This window comes from Stegodyphus dumicola, chromosome X2 (assembly GCF_044657685.1).
Source record: "Stegodyphus dumicola isolate Sdum_Otavi_A_Nest chromosome X2, ASM4465768v1".
Classification (NCBI taxonomy): domain Eukaryota; kingdom Metazoa; phylum Arthropoda; class Arachnida; order Araneae; family Eresidae; genus Stegodyphus; species Stegodyphus dumicola.
Genome location: NC_140781.1, coordinates 180474448 through 180491342, shown reverse-complemented (window position 1 = coordinate 180491342; position 16895 = coordinate 180474448). Strand labels below are relative to the sequence as shown.

The window sequence follows — 16895 nt, the reverse complement described above, 5'->3', positions numbered from 1 at the left end:
ATAATGTAAAAGTAGAATCCTAAAAACGCAGAAGAAAACGCATTTAATTAATTAAGAGATATGAAAACAGACTTTTCAGACAATAAGAAAACATAAGTAATAGGCTTAATGGACACTTCTAAACCTTACAAAATCTTGAGCCATGTTTGGTTTCCCCTGTATCTATTTCCCCTAAAATCTAGGTCTAAAAAATATTTTACCGTTGTAGAGCCCTTAGGTTTTTTTTTTTTAACTGGAGGCTTGAAAAACGTTCATTGCCCTCACCGGGCCTCAAACCCTGGACCTCTCGTATACAGATCGAGTATGCTTCAGATTACACCACGGAGGCATGCGGAAAGGAGAGAGAAAGCCACTTATACACCCCCCATTTAAAGGGCGACTATGGATGAGAGGAACCAGTTGCCTATTCCTGGTGATGACGAATTACTGTCCCCTACCTTTTAGTTCGGGCGCCACATGTAGAGTCATTAGGTTTTCTTTATGATAGAGACGGGAAAACTTTGCAGTGTCTTCGCCGGGACTCGAAACCTGGACCTCTCGAATACGCATTGAGTATGGTTCCAATTACACCACGAAGGCATGCGGAAAGGAGGGAGAAAATATCTTAAAATATAATTAAATAATTTTTTATTTTACCTCTAACGTTTTCGAATTTACAAACGATAGGAAATTTATGCTTTTCTGTAGCTTTAAATTCCCCATTTGTACTTTTCTTAGTGAATTGTGCAATTTAACATGCTGCTCATACAAGTTTGTAATTTAAAAAAAAATCTAGTTTTTAAATTAATTAATTTTTCTGTTCATCAAAAGAATGCCTTAACGTTTAGAATTTTTTGCCTTCTGTGTAAGTAATTCCGATTCAGGACGAAGCAGGTTATGTATTGATGAATGAATTCAAATTATATCAAATTTTATCATTATTTAAAGAAAACGTTTAGTTTCTTAAAAATAATAATTCTGCATTGAACTCTTCTCCTTTTATTACTTTTAATCTTTTTAATTAATTCTTTTAGTGAATTAGTTTTATTTCTCATCCAAATGTAATTGAAAAAAGCCGCTCTGTTGACAATTCTCTTTGCTGCATTTTGTGAAAGGCGAAAATTTTCAACTATTGTTTATTATTCAAGAATGTTATATTTATTTTCTTTTATTTCTATTTTTATTCTTAACGATTTGAACTATTTTTTGCTTTGTGGTGATTAAGTTGGCCACTATGGAAAGACGATTCTGTATTGTTTATCTCTTTACACACACACACACACACACACACATATATATATATATATATATTCGTATGAAGCTAATATAAAATTAATATTTAATTAAGAAATTTTAATTGCAAAAATAAAAAATAAAAATAAAATTTATTATTGGTTCGAACTAATTTACAATATCATTTAAATTCTAAAAGTATAAGAAATTAAGTGCACGTATCTAAAACCATGAAAAGATATATCATTCCAAAAAATTAAATTGCATAAATTAATAATTGTTGAGCAGGCAGGAGACAGACTTACCAAGGGGAAATTGCCTCCAAACCGAACTCTCCAATGACTCAATATGTGTTTCGTCCTCCATATAGGCAAGGGTAAAAGTAAAAATAAAATTCAAAACCAAAAATAAAACCAAAATGTTTTGAATTACTAAAAAGAAATTTATACTAGTGAAGTTTCGAATTTTAGTCCAGACAGCTCTCCTTAGAATTTTTGTCAGAACGTACACATCCATGTGCTCCAGCTAATAGTTAATTAAGGTACTGTCAATGAGCTCCTCCGTTAAGATGCCGTACTTGTTTAATCATAAACGTATATTCGTGGGAAGGTAATTCCCATTGGAAAGGTAATGTAAAACCGTGACTATTTGAAATAGGTTACTTCGGACGAAGATAAAATGCCTTTTTTCTCTTTTTTGATATTGCAGGATCTTAATAAATCATTTAAAAATCAGCTTAGGAATACCTAGGGCTTGAAATTTCTATGACAGTTGACAAACTAATTTATTGCTTCTTCCGAAGTCCTAATATCAAATTACTTTTTCTTCTTTTGCTTTTATACAAAGGCAAGTAATACTTGAATATTTATGAAGACCTGCTTGGGTTGAAAGCATCTAACCATCAATGTTTCAAACTGTTTAACAAAACACATACTATTAATACCTGTTGTATTAAAAAAATTATAAATGTATCAATCAATTTGCAAATAAAATTCCAATTAAACAAGTAGCATCATTACGAAACACAACAAAAATAAGAAGTTCATTAGTGCTCACCCAGTGTGAAAGTTATATTGGTTCTCAAGCATAACTACGATAGCGTTATCCTAACGCTAATCACAATTCAAAGTTAGGGTGTCAATAAGAAGTTCGTTGAATTATTATAAAATATTATTGCTGCAATAAATAGATTAGAAGTGGGTCCGGTAAAGTTCACATTACTGTCTTGAAAGAGAAGGTGGGATGTTCCACAGCCTTCAGTGGAAGTGTTTGGACGGTTCACAGTTCAATTCACTTTGGTACTTCATAATTGTATAATGAGCAGCTCTAAAAGAAGTTCCTAAAACAGATCAAAAGTAGATAACTCATAGTGACATGGTAGTAAAATAGCTTATTCCGCACTTGTGCCTGACCTGTCAATGATCTTCTTGATAATTTGGAGAACTTAATTGACGACCTAGCGTTCCGAAGGGGGAATTTTCTGCGCAATCTTGCAGTTGCTGTATATGTAGCGAAACCTGCGGAGGGTTTGCTAGCCAGGAGACATGCCCTATCATCCATCATACTCCGGAGACATAAATTCTTCTAACACTGATTTGGTTCTTGTGAGGAAAGAATCATTTTGCTGCACTACATGCATAAAAATTCTTCAGAAAATAACTTCCTCCATCAAAACCAAAATCAAAACAAATATTGAAAATGGGTAAATTACAACTTTCAAATGAATCACATTAAGTCCTGCAGAATGCCGATAACTAATAACCTAATGTCAGTGGCAAAGAACATCAAACGTTTCACGAAAGTACCTGCTTTTTACCAATAGCAAATAAATATTTGTTTCAACTTTTAAGAAATTTTATATACTATTAGGATTTAAGTCCATTAATAATTTTATATTTAATACTGACCAAATCAATTTAGAATATAATCCGTCTCTGTATCACAGTTTACGACCTCAGACACGGAGCTGTAAATATGCATTACCAAAAGATTGTTTGGAACAATTATCAACTAGCCTTCTGAACAATATGCACGACACATGTCCGGAAATACTTCCACGAGAACAAGCCAAAATGTTACATGGAGTTTCAAGATCAGATTAAAAATTTCTCAAGCAACACAAAAAATACTGAGTTTTGCGATGATAATTTAAAGCATAACGGACAGACATCGAATATAACATTTACAGCTAGAAGTCCTTCAGAAATACAGGAAAGAGAAAACGGTTTACAAGCGCGTGATTCAAGCCGACAAAATAAAATGGAAAAGGTTAGGTTAATTGATTACAGAAACTCGATGTTAGGTGGCTGTTGAGAAGGATGTCTTCGTAGAGGACATTTAAACAGAAATTGGCTCGTATCTACCGCACATGGAACAAACCGCAAAACCTCCCATTTGACAGCCCTGCGCTGTAATTCGAAGTTTAATCGAACTACCAGTGTTCAAGGACTTTACCGTTCGGTCGCTGTTGGGCCAAACCGCTGGAAGAAATTCCGCACAAAACCTCGGAAATACGAGTATACCGCGTTCCACTCAGAATTGCCCTAGGGAATGTTTAGAAACCAACATATCTGCTCTCAACTCATAACTAGACATGACCAATTGCGCACAACAAAATCATCAGAATAGCATAAAGTCAATCCACGTATTATTTTATAATCTCTTCAATAAATTTCTACAAATGAAACTTTTCCCTAAAACATTCAATTTCCTTAGGCATTAATCATTAATGCCTCAAGCACATCCTTAGCAAGAAAATTCTCCACATCCCATATGAGTATGGCAGATCGGCAATGCGTGCCCTAGCAGTAATAAAATATATCATTGTATTTAAAAAATACAATTAATACTATTTAGGAGTAACCTGCTTTGATCTTAAAAATGCTTCTGACACACAATGGTGACCGGCTGAAACTCAAGCATTGAAAAACCGCCATTTATCCTCAAAATTTTTATTCCACCATAGTAAATTACTCAGCCGATTGAAATCTATTGATCGTACATAATGGCGGCAGTATATTAAGAGAATAACCAGAGGCTACCTTCAAGGCTCATTCATGCGCAGCACCAATATTACAGAGCGTTACATTTAACAAACATTTTACTGCAAGAATGGCCTGAACATACCCCGTTTGTTGCTTATACCGAGCACGCATCACTAATTATCCGTGGATGTACAAGTGGATGCGTAGCACAATCTGCTGACAGTTCTTCAATAATGTCTTCACCGCCTTCAAATTAATTATATCAGACTCTAAATCCTCAGCACTCATTATATCCAAAAACAACATTTTGCATAGCAGACCAAGAATTAAATTATGAAAAGAACATAAAAATATTAAAAGAATTTAAATAGTTAGGCTCGGCGTAACTCACATGAATACTACACATTACCTAGCTCCAAACCCGTACTGTTGCAATAGCCCCAAAACTGAAGCAATTTCAAGATGCCAACTAACATCTCAACACATATTATCCAAGCATTATCATATACTACAGTCATAGAAGAAATAATCACATATGTTGTAGTCAATATGGGTGCAGCTTATGCAAGCATACATCTTTCTTTTAGCACCAAAGTTTTTTTTTACATTAATGATTGCGAAGGTATAGGCTTATAACGATGACCGCTGCAAATGTCCTTTTGCATACAGAAAGATGATAAGCTCTACACCACCAAATCACAAAGCTAGGTTTCACAACAACGTTTGGCATCAACGGTCTCTTTCCTGACCTTCAACAAATGTGCAGAACCCCAAATCCTGCAATAAAAGGTCAAGCCATAAAAATAGAAGATTCGAGTGGCACATATCACTGAATCCAATATTCTGCCAACTCTACACCATGATGGCTTAAGCGTGAACAAAAGAGTTAGACTCGCGTTTGGACAATGTCACCTCTGCGCTCACAACAGTATTTTTCAAACAGAGGTAGCCAAAGCACTCATATATATCGCTGCTGAAAACATACATCATCCACGCATTTTCACCGGCAGAAAACCACGCTATACGCCATCATCAACAATTCGCATACTTTACCAAAAATAATAGAAAATCAATCTGAAGCCTGCAGCGACGTCACATCAACTTCTCTTGGAGAAAATACCTTGCGACACGAACACTGAACCTGCCGATAAGGTCGCAGTCGAAGCTGCCAATAACAGCAACTTTGATATCCGAGATATTCAACTACCACAGTCTTATCTCAACAGCAAAGACCTATGGCAAGAAAATGGAATATCCTAGAAGAAAACAGACGTATACATTACCACCTATCATAAGTAAATATACATTGAAGCTCTCTAGTTAGCATGTTACATCAGCAAATACGGATCTTTCACAGTGTATTTCTACAGATTTGTATTTTAGATACTGACTTCTGCATATGTGGCGAATGAGGTACATCACAGCACTACTTAATAAGCTGCCAAATAACAGAAGGACTCCATATAATATTCCAACAACAATCCGCAAGCATTAAGCATATATTTCATTATGAAACAACTCTTAATGCAGAAAATCTACAAAATAATGAATGTGCTATCCTAACACGGAGCGAAAGTATGCTACGCTACCTAACAATATAACTCAGGTCAGAAAGGATATGACATTTATTTTGGAGCATATCAGTGACTCAGTGGAGAATATGCAAATGAAGGCTATGCTCCCTGTAGGGCGTTCTCTCAGGGATTGTGGCGGAAGTGAAGCAAAACTGATTAATCTATAATAAAGAACGATGTCTTCTCCTTCTTCAACAGTGAACAGTGGAAGGATCATGATACTATAGCCTAACACTTTTACAGTGAATTTTTTCTTCATGACTAAAACGGCCCTGAAAGAAGTCGGTTCCACTATGATGATGATGTGAGAAAAAAGGACAGAATCGACGAAGCCATACAATATCAAATAAATTAATAAAACTAAAACAGACGAAGAGAAGAGCGATATTAAAATAGGATTAAAGCAGACTTTATGCAGCAGACAGCAAACCTTTACCAAAAGGTCGTCTTAAAGCTGAATTGTTAAAGAAGTCACTACCTCAGTGCTGGTAATTTATATTCTCGAAACATATTGAAAATATCCTGTAATATAGACCTCAAATGGAAAAGGAAAGCATATTGTCGGAAATGCTTCCCACTTGAAACGAACATACAAACGGAACGTAAATGGCAAGAAAGGGAACATGGGATGTGCATTTAAATAAACACATAATTGAAATATAAAGTTCTATAAAATACTTACTCAAATGTAGTAGGGCTAACATTAATACGCATGGCAACGCTGCCAGATTCGAACTTATTTGCCAATGTTACATGATTACCAAAGAGGCAGTATCTTGGCATTTTCGTTCCCACAACTCCTGCTAGAATCACACCTGTGTGAATACCTATCCGCATCTGAAATGATAAAAAAATGTTAACTGATGAAAATGTTTCTGAAACTGTAACAGTAAATAATAAATGAAATACGTAAGTGGGATAAAATTATTAAGCGAACTATTTTTTAATTCCCTTAAGAAATAAACGTTATAAAGCCTTAACAAGTTGCAAATATTCAGAGACTGAATTATAACTCATGTTTTATAACATAAGCTTCTTTAAAATCGTACAGAAAAGTAGATGGATATTCCTATTAAACTAGAACGTATCATCTACAGGAGCCTGATAGACTACAAGAAAATCAGATTTAAATAAAGAAGACATTGTAATACCCATTCATTTACTTAGAAATTAAGTGCTTGATTTCTCTCAATGGAAACAAAATATTCCTAGCTAATGAAAACGCCGACTCAGCTAAGGCAAAACCAATCAACAAATAAATAAAATAAACAAAAATGAGATGTTTAAAACGAAAGATTGTACTACTTTCTTTACCATAATGACATGTCAGTATTTCTAAAAACGTCTCCGCGACGTTTACATCCGCGATGTTTTCGGTGGACTCCATGTCCTTGAATCAGTTCCCAGAAAGACAGGTCGGCAATCGACTAGTTTATGTTTAGGTGTTTTATTTTTTAACTGTAAGGTAAATCTGAGTCATTTTATTTTAAAAGGTTACTCACCAAATATATTCCTTTTTAAATCAAATCAGCTCTGGAGTAATTTTCTACAATTAAATACGGTACATATGAGCTCATCTTAAGGATTCTGGCTAATGCTTACTCAGTATTCAAATTAAGTTGAGAAGTTATATTATGCATCTTCTATAATAAATCTACCTTTAGATGAAAAGTATCAGGAGTTGAAGACTGACAGTTGTAGGTCACAGTTGAAAACTGTACTAAGGAGCAGCTCGGTTGGAGTTCACTAGTGAAAGAAAGTACACCGTCTTGAATGAGCATTGATTTCCAGAATGTCTTCTTGCAGAACAGAAAACACGTCATATTGAGCATCATTATTCAAAATACAATAAACCGTAATATATTCGACTTAAGAACATTACATTAATTTCAATGCATATGCATATGCATATTAAGGTACAGAATCTTTAAAAAATCTCGGCTAAATAAGAATTCTAAAATTCAACTAAATTGGACTACTAAATATAACCTTGGTAGAAGCTGAGCTGGAAATGTTCCACATTCGGATGTTTTGTGAATTTATAGCATTACAGAGTTTGACTTTCTTTTGGAGCATTAAAGTAGTATTAAACTTCTAAAATATCTTGTGTCTGAAATGGACCACACAGTCTTGAAAATTTTAATATAAACATTTTCATTTAAATCCGTACTTGAACATAAAATGCAAGTCTAATGCTCACATAATAACTCACCACTAAGCGACGAGCAACTTAAAGCAACAGTCAAATCCAAAATTTAAATGTACGCTAGTAGTTAAGACTACACAATTTAACTCAAGTTGTCTCAAAAATTCAAAAACAGCAAAAAAATAAATTGACGGCAGCTACAACTTAAAGCCGGATAATTACAAGTCTATCAGAGCTGACAAAACTAAGTAACATGGCCTTGAGCGACAGAAACACGTTTTGTCTTGCAATCCAAAACCTCAGGTTAAATACTCTCTAACTCATTTACATTTCCGGTGAGGAAACGGAAAGTTATACTAAAGGCTGAAATTATAAACAACTGGTTAATTCAAAATAATAGCAACCTTATAGCTTTTCTAGATTTCAAGTGAGCTGTATTCATCAGTCATTTTTATTCGTATTAGAAATCACAAATTTAATTTCGCTCTATGTTCCTCCTAGCTGTTTTGTTATTTTGGTATTATTTGTGCTCAGTCATGCGTCAATTCAGAAAGAAGAATTAGATTTCGCTGTGAAATTCAAATAATATATTGTATATTCATGAAGTTATAGGTTCATTCATTAGGTTCAAGCAGGAACGTGAAAAGTTAGCAATGACCTCGCCGGGATTCGAACTCCTGATCTCCCAAATGCGTGTAGAGTATCTTCCAGTCACACCACGAAGACATGCCTAAATGAGAGAGAAAATACCTTACATGCGCCCCCTTGTAATGCGTGACTGGGGATTAGCGGACCACCACCACCAAATCCTGGTGGTGACGAATTATCGTAAACCAAATTTGTAGTTGCAGCGCCATTTGTAGGGTGTTTTTAACTTTTCTTTGTCAGAAAAACAAGAAATCCGCAGTGCCCTCGCCTTGATTCGAATTCCACATGTCCGAAATACACGTTGAGCGTGTTTTCAGTTACACCACGAAGGTATGCGGAAACGAGGTAGAATATGGTTAAAACGCAATCTAAGACGTAATTTATACCTTGAACATGTACTCTGTTGAGGAAGGATTGTTTTCTTCAGTTATTTTTTATGTGATTACTACTAATAATCATTTCAAACTTTTGTTATACACCATAAATAAAAGCAGTCAATAGAAACTAAACCTGCGTATTATCCCAGAAAGTTTCCAGCACAGATAGAGCTTACTTTATCGCACTTATCCAATTCGAGTGTATATTTTAAACTAGATGTGTTTCCTGGCTACGTTCGCATAGATATCGTATTTTCAGCGAAACTAAACTTGTAACCCAATATTGTCTGATTGCGGATGGCATGAACCTCCTTCAAGGCTGATTGGACTTCGAACTACAGCTATTAATCTACGTTAATGATCAAATGTGCCCCTTCGTATGGATTTTCTCCTGACAAAATATTTATACCCATCTATCAGGAATTCATTTAGAAAATTACTCATTTGAAGGGGAAACTAGAAAGACACAGGATGTTTGGACTTTTTTTATAGTTTTGCTTCTGTTCTTTAAGTTATATTCTAACTGCTTTCTGTGTATTGGGTATATTTTGAAAGCGGAAGAAATGAAAAATGAGCAGTGTCCTTGCGGGGACTCGATCCACGCACCTCTCGAGAATACGCGCCGAGTGTGCTTACCACTACACCACGAAGGCATGCTAAGAATGCGGGAGAAATACCTTATACCTAAAGTCTGATATTTAAGCTTAAACAGGAATTAAAATATTAAAAAAAGCTCCTGAAACACTATCCACATCCATCCATCCATCCTATTTTGGAAACAAACTTGCTCCAATAACGCGTGCCTGTCTACGCACATAGTTCCAATGTACTGTTATGGACAGCAGAAGGCGCCATATCTTAAACGTAAGTTGCGTGTCTTCGCAGAAAACTTCATAGGGTTTATAAAAAATATCTCAGCTAAATATTTCTTCAACAGGTTAATCGTAGATCCATGGTAGCTCTAGAATTATTCTAATTAATGATATTTCGAGCAGTTTTGATTGCATGAGGATGGATTTTTTTTCCTGCTCATTCGACTATTGAAAACATTTTCCCGCTGACATGTTTTCGCCTTCAGACATTATTTAAAAATTTAAGCTTGCATGCACTTTTGCTAAATATATCGAGGAAAAAATATCTACCATAGTTTGAAATTGTAATTTACTAGATTAATTTTATAAACTACAACCATGGTCAACGATTAGCCATTCAAGAAATATTTAAGTCAGCCAATACTCCTGAAATAATTGTACAGCACCAACATGTGTTTTATATCTATTTTTCGGATGCATTAAAAATACTATGGAATTCTAATAATAATGGTAATAACAATTTTCTAATGTGTGTTGAACACTGCAAGACGAATGAGACAAATGTGTAGAGACAAATGACAAGAACAATATAACTGCTCATCGTGAAAGACACACTTAATTTGCTTCTCTTAATAAAATTCAAAGAAGTTTCTAATGTTATTGATGCCACACGAGTTTTAAGACAACCCTCAGAAAGAGAGCTGTTTCCCGGAATTCTTAATTATCTATACTATGTATGTTCCAGACCAGTGGATACCCATGTGCAAAATTTCGAATTGTTCTCTTTAACAATATTTACGTGATTTAGAGACAAACAGTCGCACAAATTTTAATTTTTTTAAATTGATTTTTACACACATATATATGAAGAAGAATATTTGCATTTTATCTCACTTTATTCTTAAGTTTAACTATCTTCATAGAAAATATCGTCGTTGTAACCTTCTGAACTCGTAGCATATCGTTAATATTAAATGTAAGACTTATTTTTCTCTTCATAATATATATTTACCTATAAAGACTTGCTTCATTGGGTCTCTGATAACTTCTAGACATTGGCTCTTCAACGATACAACACCTTCCTTATAAATGCAATAAGATCTTCTAACTCAATAAAGATTTTCCTCAATTTTAATAATGTGCAGAAACTATCAACCGTTTAATCGGCAATCTGTTATCTATTATTGGAATTCTTGTATTAAGCATTCATATCTTAAAAGGAGAAACTATTTTTATATTCGCATCAGTTGCGATCGTCTCAAATGCTACTTCCTGAAATTTAAAATGATCTCCGTTAAGAACTTGAGTTTTATTGACGACCCCAAGACAGACCTTTATCCAATCATTTAAGTATTCGTAAATTATATCCCTGTTTAAAAGCAATATATGTTAGAATATTATATTAAAAATAGTCGCATAATTAAATGCATTTGCATATTTAGATGATTGGCAAAATTTATGGCAGTTAGGCACACTTCTTCAACGCGTGCACGAAAATATGTTGTAAAACAAGTAAAAATATTAAAACTTCCCACAATAATAGACTGAATACTGCTCCGTTGTAAGCACATCCAGACCGCAATCAGGAGAATACTGAAGGACACATTTGATTCGATAAGACTGAACCGTGCGACTAGACTGAACTAAGAGAGTCGGATCCCTCGAGGATGTACAGCTGATTTTTCGCATTTCTTTTATCGAAAGCGCTACCTATCATGCTTAAACCTCCAGAGAGGCGCTGTCTCATTTTATGAGGCCATTAGATACTTTTCAGATAGAAGGCTAAGTCATGAGGCAAGAATTATTACTCATTAAGGCAAAAATTATCTATCTCTTTCCCCGTGAGATCTCTTGTGGTGTAAGCGATAAGCATATTTAGCTTGCAAAATAGATTATCCGTTGCTCTAATCCCCCTGAGGCTGAAACTGATTTTTCCCATTCCCCACGCAGAGAAGCTTTACATATCATTCTTAATCCTCGAGAGATTCTTAATCCTTCAATTCATTTTGAGTTGAAAAATATTATATGCGTCTAATAATGTATTACTGATGGAGTGTTTTGTTCAAATGTTTCTCACCGAGAAAAATTTGAATTATTTTACTTTGTTTTCTAAAAAACATTTTTAATGGTATAAAACCATAGACGCATTCTTTACTTCACACGCCTGATTATTATCTCTTATTGAAAATTTTAAATATAATATTACACCAGGATTAGACGGCATTTCGACGGCTGTCGTAAAATGTTTATTTAGTTTATACCCAAAGTTTTTATAACCTTATTCAATAAATCCATGAAATTGAGAGTTTTTCTAGACATTTGGAAAGTCGTTCGAGCTGCCTTTATTCTGTTGTGTAGCCTTTGATATTGGTTTAATTGATTTAATTTGATATTTAATTTTAATTTGTGTAGCTGTTCTAACTCCAATAGTGGTTTTTAAAATGTTATTACTCTGAGTTTGATTTCTTGGCTTGTTTCAAGAATTTTGTTTAAGAATTAAGGAACTTTGTTTAAGTTGCAATTGTTTCATGTAATTTGTAATGGTTTTTTGTTTAATTTTTCTTTGTAAAATTTTGATTAAATAATGTGAAAACTTATTATGGTTAAACTGCTTTTGGAAAAATTAATTATTATTTTAAGTTGAATTATGCTTCTGACCTGAAAAACTTAATCGCTGTTAACTGAGATTTTAATTTTCTTCTCCCCTGATTCTTATAAAATTTATGAATCACTAGTTTCTAACTCAGGTGGTATTTTTCCACCCATGGGATTTTCTATCATTTTGAAGAAAAATTGTCATGAAATCAGAAAATATTACACAATTATTCGATAAATTAATTACCCTAAATTTTAAACGGTAAGCTTTTGAGTAAGAGATCAGTGCTTTTCATTTTTTTTTTTTTTTTTTTTTTTTTTGCCCAGAAAAGCTTTATCAGTTGACGGTTACTTGGAAGGGGTTTAGAAAACGGGTTTTGTTCTCTTACGGTGATTTAACAACAAGAAGAATGTGCAGCGATTCGGAACCTCGATGTAAGGCTAGTTCTCTGTATACGTTTGGATTTTCCAGCTGGATTATGTGTAAAGAGAGACCCTCAGTACAGACACATCGAGACATCAGAACCATAGAGACAATGTGCGTACGTGACTATCCCGTCGTTTGCCTTCACCTTGGGTCTTTGCTGCGAAAAGGGAGATTTCTTGCAAAACTTGGTAGACTGCCTGATAGATGATTGGAGCCAAATAGACCTATTTCTTATGGAATGAATGGCGACCTTTCGACGGTTCGCTGGAGGGCTTGATATACCGTGGCTCGCCAGAGAAGATTTTCGCTCCGGGCCTTGTTAAGAAGAAGATGATTTCGTTTGCTGACAGGAGTTTAGTCAAGAGTTTTGGGGTTGTTTGCCTGATAAGAGAGATGCCGGCGAAAAGACGGTCTCAGGGTGAGGGTAAAGGTCCTCCGACTTCAATTTTCTAAATCCTTTGGAAGCAAATTCGGTTATTCAACAACTCTACATTTTTTAAAAACTTGTTCAGATGCTTTTTGCGGAATACTGCTCTTCCTTTGAGACAGCTCCTATGATCGGTAAAAAAAACTGGACTAAGGATTGGAAAATTCTTTCAACTCGGTTAATTCCGTGGTCGTCTTCTATCTAGTGCAAGCCGGTTTTTAATGCAATATAATAGTTGAAAGTTAGTTACAAATCGAATCAAAGAGAAATGTTTCGTTATTTAAAATAAAAATTTATTCCTTGGTTATTGTTTAGTAATTTTCGTTCTTCCCGTTGCCAGCGGGACTTTTTTTATCTTTTCATTTAAATGATGTATATCAAATTATTCTTTCAGATCTAAGATAGCGTAATTATGTAAAACTCTGAAGTATTTTTGAAATGATCAAAATTCTAATGGGTATGGTTATAAAACCCTTATATTAAAGGTACGTTTTCTTTTATTATTTTGATTACCATCTGTTACTCCGAAAATTATGTATACTGATTATTCGAGATTGCTCTCCCATTACATTTGTTGTCATAAAAAATAAGGAAGGACGGTTGTAACTATTAACGTTATCACACAATAAATAGTAATATTTATTTATTTTAAATTGTGTTGTGTTTACGCAATACATTTTTATGTTGAGTGTGTTAATACATGTATGGGTTATTGCACAGTAATGCAACGCCTAGTTAGTAAACCGGTTGTATGTTGTGTTCACACCCTTGAATTTCTTTGACATAATGTCATAACATTTGTATTTTGAAGGGAAATGTATTAATCCATGATTCATGACACGCAATACTTTATTTATTACTGGTGTGGGCCCCATCAATTCCAAGGGAGATATTTAAGTTCAGATCTACATGTATACCACAAATCTTTAGAAAAGTTCTTGGTACACATCTATTTAATCGATTGGCTCAGTTTTTGGTTGTGGTCAAGAAAAACTCTAGTAGAAAATTTAGATTTATTAAAGAGCACTTGACCAACGATGCTTTATTTGATGTGGTAAACTTTGTGAAATAAAACAAAAGTCACAGTCACATTGTATTGATTTCATTCGATATCAGGAAAGCTCTTCACTGGTCCTCACGCACAGGAACATTGTTTGATCTAAAACTCTCGCTGGAAAATTTTCATTTATCGAAGGACCTTTTTTCACATCAGAAGGATTGCTTTTGCTATCTCATCTGAATACTCTATGACTTATCTGGATATTTGGAAAGGATGCCTTCAGGGGTCCTGCAGCTCGCCACTGTTGTGGCATGTTATTATAAATAAACAGATAACACACAAGCATTGATTGGAACTGTTATGAGGATTATCTCATGATTTTCATGTTTTATTTTTCTCTTAAAAGGTTAGAGAAAAAACTACAGGAAATTGTTATTTTTAAAAGTTAGCTAGAGGTGGAGGAGCTTACTTGGAATTAAGAGAAGACTAATGCTCTATTTTTCTCCTGGGGAGGGAAGCAGATAAGAAAGCCCAGTGTAAAAGATAAAGATAATAAAAAATTGATTTTAATTTGACTAATTTGAATGTTATTTTGAACAACAAACTGAACATTTTAATTATAACAATTAACGAACAGACATGATTTTAAACAAATGTGGAAGAAATTTTGGTTCAGACGTCCTTGATTCGAAAGGTTTTACCCTTGCGGAGATTTATCGAAATCTAATTATTACCACTGAAATGTATGGTATCAGTGCCTCTGGGGATAGAATGGCAGAATTTCTAAGATTTCAACTAAAACTGAATATTATACAGAGAGGTTAGTTGGCGTTCATTACGAGATTATATAAGACTACGGAGGTTGCCTGCCTATTTGCTGGCATTTCGCCCCTCTCATTGCTGTTCCAGTAACCTTATGACAAATTTCTATCAAGTTCTCGTCAGCTGGAAATGAAATTATACGGAGATACTTTAGCACCAAGAGTTGCCTTCGGCACACGTAATGTGGACCAATGCACAGAATCGGAATAACCTTTGTTAAGACTCTCCTAGAAATCCCTCAATTTAACCTTTATACTGATGGCTTCAGGTGAGAAAACATAGCTGCCGCTTTTGTTGTCTTCTTTAATAGTGGCGCTTCAGGTTCTCTCTTGATCGGATAATTATAATTAGTCCTTCGAAGACGTTCAGGATTTATATGCAAAATTAAAAGAACACAATGATATTCTTTTTTCACGGGTCAAAATGCATAGAGATATTCAGGGCAACGAGAGGGCGGATGCCATAGTCAAGGAGGCTAAACATGTTGTGGATGATTATGAGATCGATGTTCCGGGTTCGAGTAAAAAACCATTTTTATTATGTTTAAAAATTTACTGGAATGCTGGAATAAATGATGGATGGAGTGTAACTGAAACAAAAATATCTTACACTCATATCTTCTTTAGCTATGTTTAAATTTTCTGTTATGTATTCGAATTGGGCCTAAGTAAGGAGAAGCAACAGCCGTTTAATAATTTCACATTATCGAATTTTGGCAAGGGTAGCAACAAAATTGCAAAATTAGATTTAGAAAGCATGGAACATCAAGCAGCAATCTTAGCATTGCCTTTTTTTCTTGTTGATATACGTTCTTTAATAGTGCAATAATTCGCAAGGATATTTGCTTCCTGTCTTTAGTTGAAACAAATCTGTTCATGCTATTTTGTTAATCTTTCATAATGTATTCAAGCATAAGGAAAAACCTTCCCAGTTTTCAAATTTTATATCTTTAATTTATTAATCTCAGAGATAGAAAAATTGTTACATAATTTAAAAGCTTTTTATATAAATATAAAGACTGCGTAATAATACAGTTGAAACTGCTGAACATTTTTTAATTTTGTTATTAGTGTTGCTCAAATTTAAATCAGAATCGGTATAGAAGATATTTCAGATCCAACAAGAGATGAGGCCCCAAAAGATATTAAGTCTTCTTTTTATCAAAATGGAAAGAGAAGATGTGGTCTAACAGGATGGATGTTAAAGAAGAATCGGTTTTGAATACAGAAGCCTGAGTATTATCAAATTTAGCAACTATTAAAAGAAACGAATGAGTTACTCGAGAATACTCAGCCATCCATGAGCAGTGAACTTGTCAACCAAAATCTATGAAATCTAGTAATCTACGAAAAGGGGAGCAGAATAGAAGACACACCCTTTCAGGAAGATAAAGCAAGAGCAAGTAAGACGTCAGTCAGAGAGCTAGCAAGGAAAGTAGACTGCATAAAGTTATTTTGAGGTCCAAGTGAAAATCTGGGAGAATTTCTTTAAATACAAAATAGTCGTTGTTAGCCTAAAACAGAAGCATCTTTATAAAGTTACTTCCATTTATTCTATAAAAGTTTTCTTTATGAGAACATTTGCAGATCACATGATTTCTAGGCAACAACTATCATATAAAGGGCTAAATTAAATGCTTGTATGAATTTCATGAGTGATGTAGTTAATATGAGCGATTAGGAAAATTAAACAAGAAAGGAAAATAACAAGATTTTGGATAATGATACCAAAGATTTCGGCAGCCTACATAGGAAATACGTCTCTTCAAGTACAGTTTGCATACCATCTAGTCGAACTATTATTACTATAATATAAATTTCTTTATATTAAAACACATTGATATGCTTTATGAATACCAGGTGATGAATAAA

General features: G+C 34.2%; 1 protein-coding gene across 2 annotated transcripts in view; it reads right to left on the bottom strand.

Moving 5' to 3' along the window:
• Positions 1–16895, bottom strand: part of Gycalpha99B (guanylate cyclase 1 soluble subunit alpha 2) — a 424202-nt gene that overhangs the window by 28650 nt on the left and 378657 nt on the right. For both annotated transcript variants that reach the window (XM_035359312.2, XM_085809001.1), the window contains exon 10: positions 6453–6607. In XM_035359312.2, the coding sequence (XP_035215203.1) occupies positions 6453–6607 (155 nt within the window). The remainder of the gene's footprint in view (positions 1–6452; positions 6608–16895) is intronic.